The sequence below is a fragment of the Monoraphidium neglectum genome (assembly GCF_000611645.1).
Source record: "Monoraphidium neglectum strain SAG 48.87 unplaced genomic scaffold scaffold01153, whole genome shotgun sequence".
Classification (NCBI taxonomy): domain Eukaryota; kingdom Viridiplantae; phylum Chlorophyta; class Chlorophyceae; order Sphaeropleales; family Selenastraceae; genus Monoraphidium; species Monoraphidium neglectum.
The window spans coordinates 14,998-15,822 of record NW_014012475.1 but is presented as its reverse complement, the minus strand read 5'-3'; the positions used below and the strand labels follow the sequence as shown (position 1 = coordinate 15,822).

Sequence of the window (825 nt, the reverse complement as noted above, 5' to 3'; positions counted from 1 at the left end):
GGCGGCGGCGGGGCAGCGGCCGCCAAAGTCCCAGCCATCGGCGTCGTCCGTATAGCCTGCAGCGGTGGCGGCGAGGATGAGCGAGCTGCTGCTGGTCCCGCGTGCATGGCGGGGGAATGTTTGCAAAGAAGGGACAGCAGCACCGCCAGCGTCGGCCGCGCAGCAGCTGGTGGCCGATCAGGACAGCAAAGGGTGCGGTCGCCGCCCCCGCCCGCCGCGCGTGCCCAAACCTGCGAACGCGCTGGCGCGCACGTACAGCCCACGCTGTCCCAACCGCCGGGGTCCCCCGAGCAGCTGCCAAGAAGCTGCTGAGCACCCGGCTCGCCCGGGCCTCACCGTTCTCGTCGTCGTCGATTCCGTCTCCGGGCACCTCCCCCGCGTTGCTCCACACCGCCCCCGCCAGCCGCGGGTGCGTGCCCTCCACGCCGCTCCCCAGCACGGCGACCACCACCGCCGCCGCGCCCTCCGACAGCGCCCACGCCGCGGGCGCATCGAGCCCGCCGCCGTCGGCCCGCAGGAACGCCGGCAAGTTGCTGAGCGCCGCGGCGCGCGCGGCGGCCGCCGCCGCCGCCGCCGCTGCTGCTGCGGCAGCCGTCTCATTTGCGGCAGCGGTCCCGGCTGTCGAGTTGGCGGGCGTGGCCGCGTCTGCCGTGGAGTTGGCGGCCTGCGGCGGCAGCGGCTCCCCTTGCTGGCTCAGCCGGCGCGCGGCGGCGCGCCGCGCCGACAGCTCCTGCAGCCGCCTCAGCGCCGTCACCGGCAGCCGCCGCCCCGCCTGCGGCGGCCGCCTGTCCGCGGCGACGCCCTGCCACCGCTGGAGGAGGCGCC

The 825-nt window shown here is 77.1% G+C and overlaps 1 protein-coding gene across 1 annotated transcript in view; it reads right to left on the bottom strand.

Annotated features, from left to right (window-relative positions):
• Positions 1 to 177: 177 nt before the first annotated feature.
• Positions 178 to 825, bottom strand: part of MNEG_6843 (hypothetical protein) — a gene marked incomplete at both ends in the record, with an annotated part of 2,287 nt that continues 1,639 nt past the window's right edge. Inside the window, 2 exons of the mRNA XM_014044685.1 lie at positions 178 to 230; positions 337 to 811. Coding sequence (XP_013900139.1) covers positions 178 to 230; positions 337 to 811 — 528 coding nt within the window. The remainder of the gene's footprint in view (positions 231 to 336; positions 812 to 825) is intronic.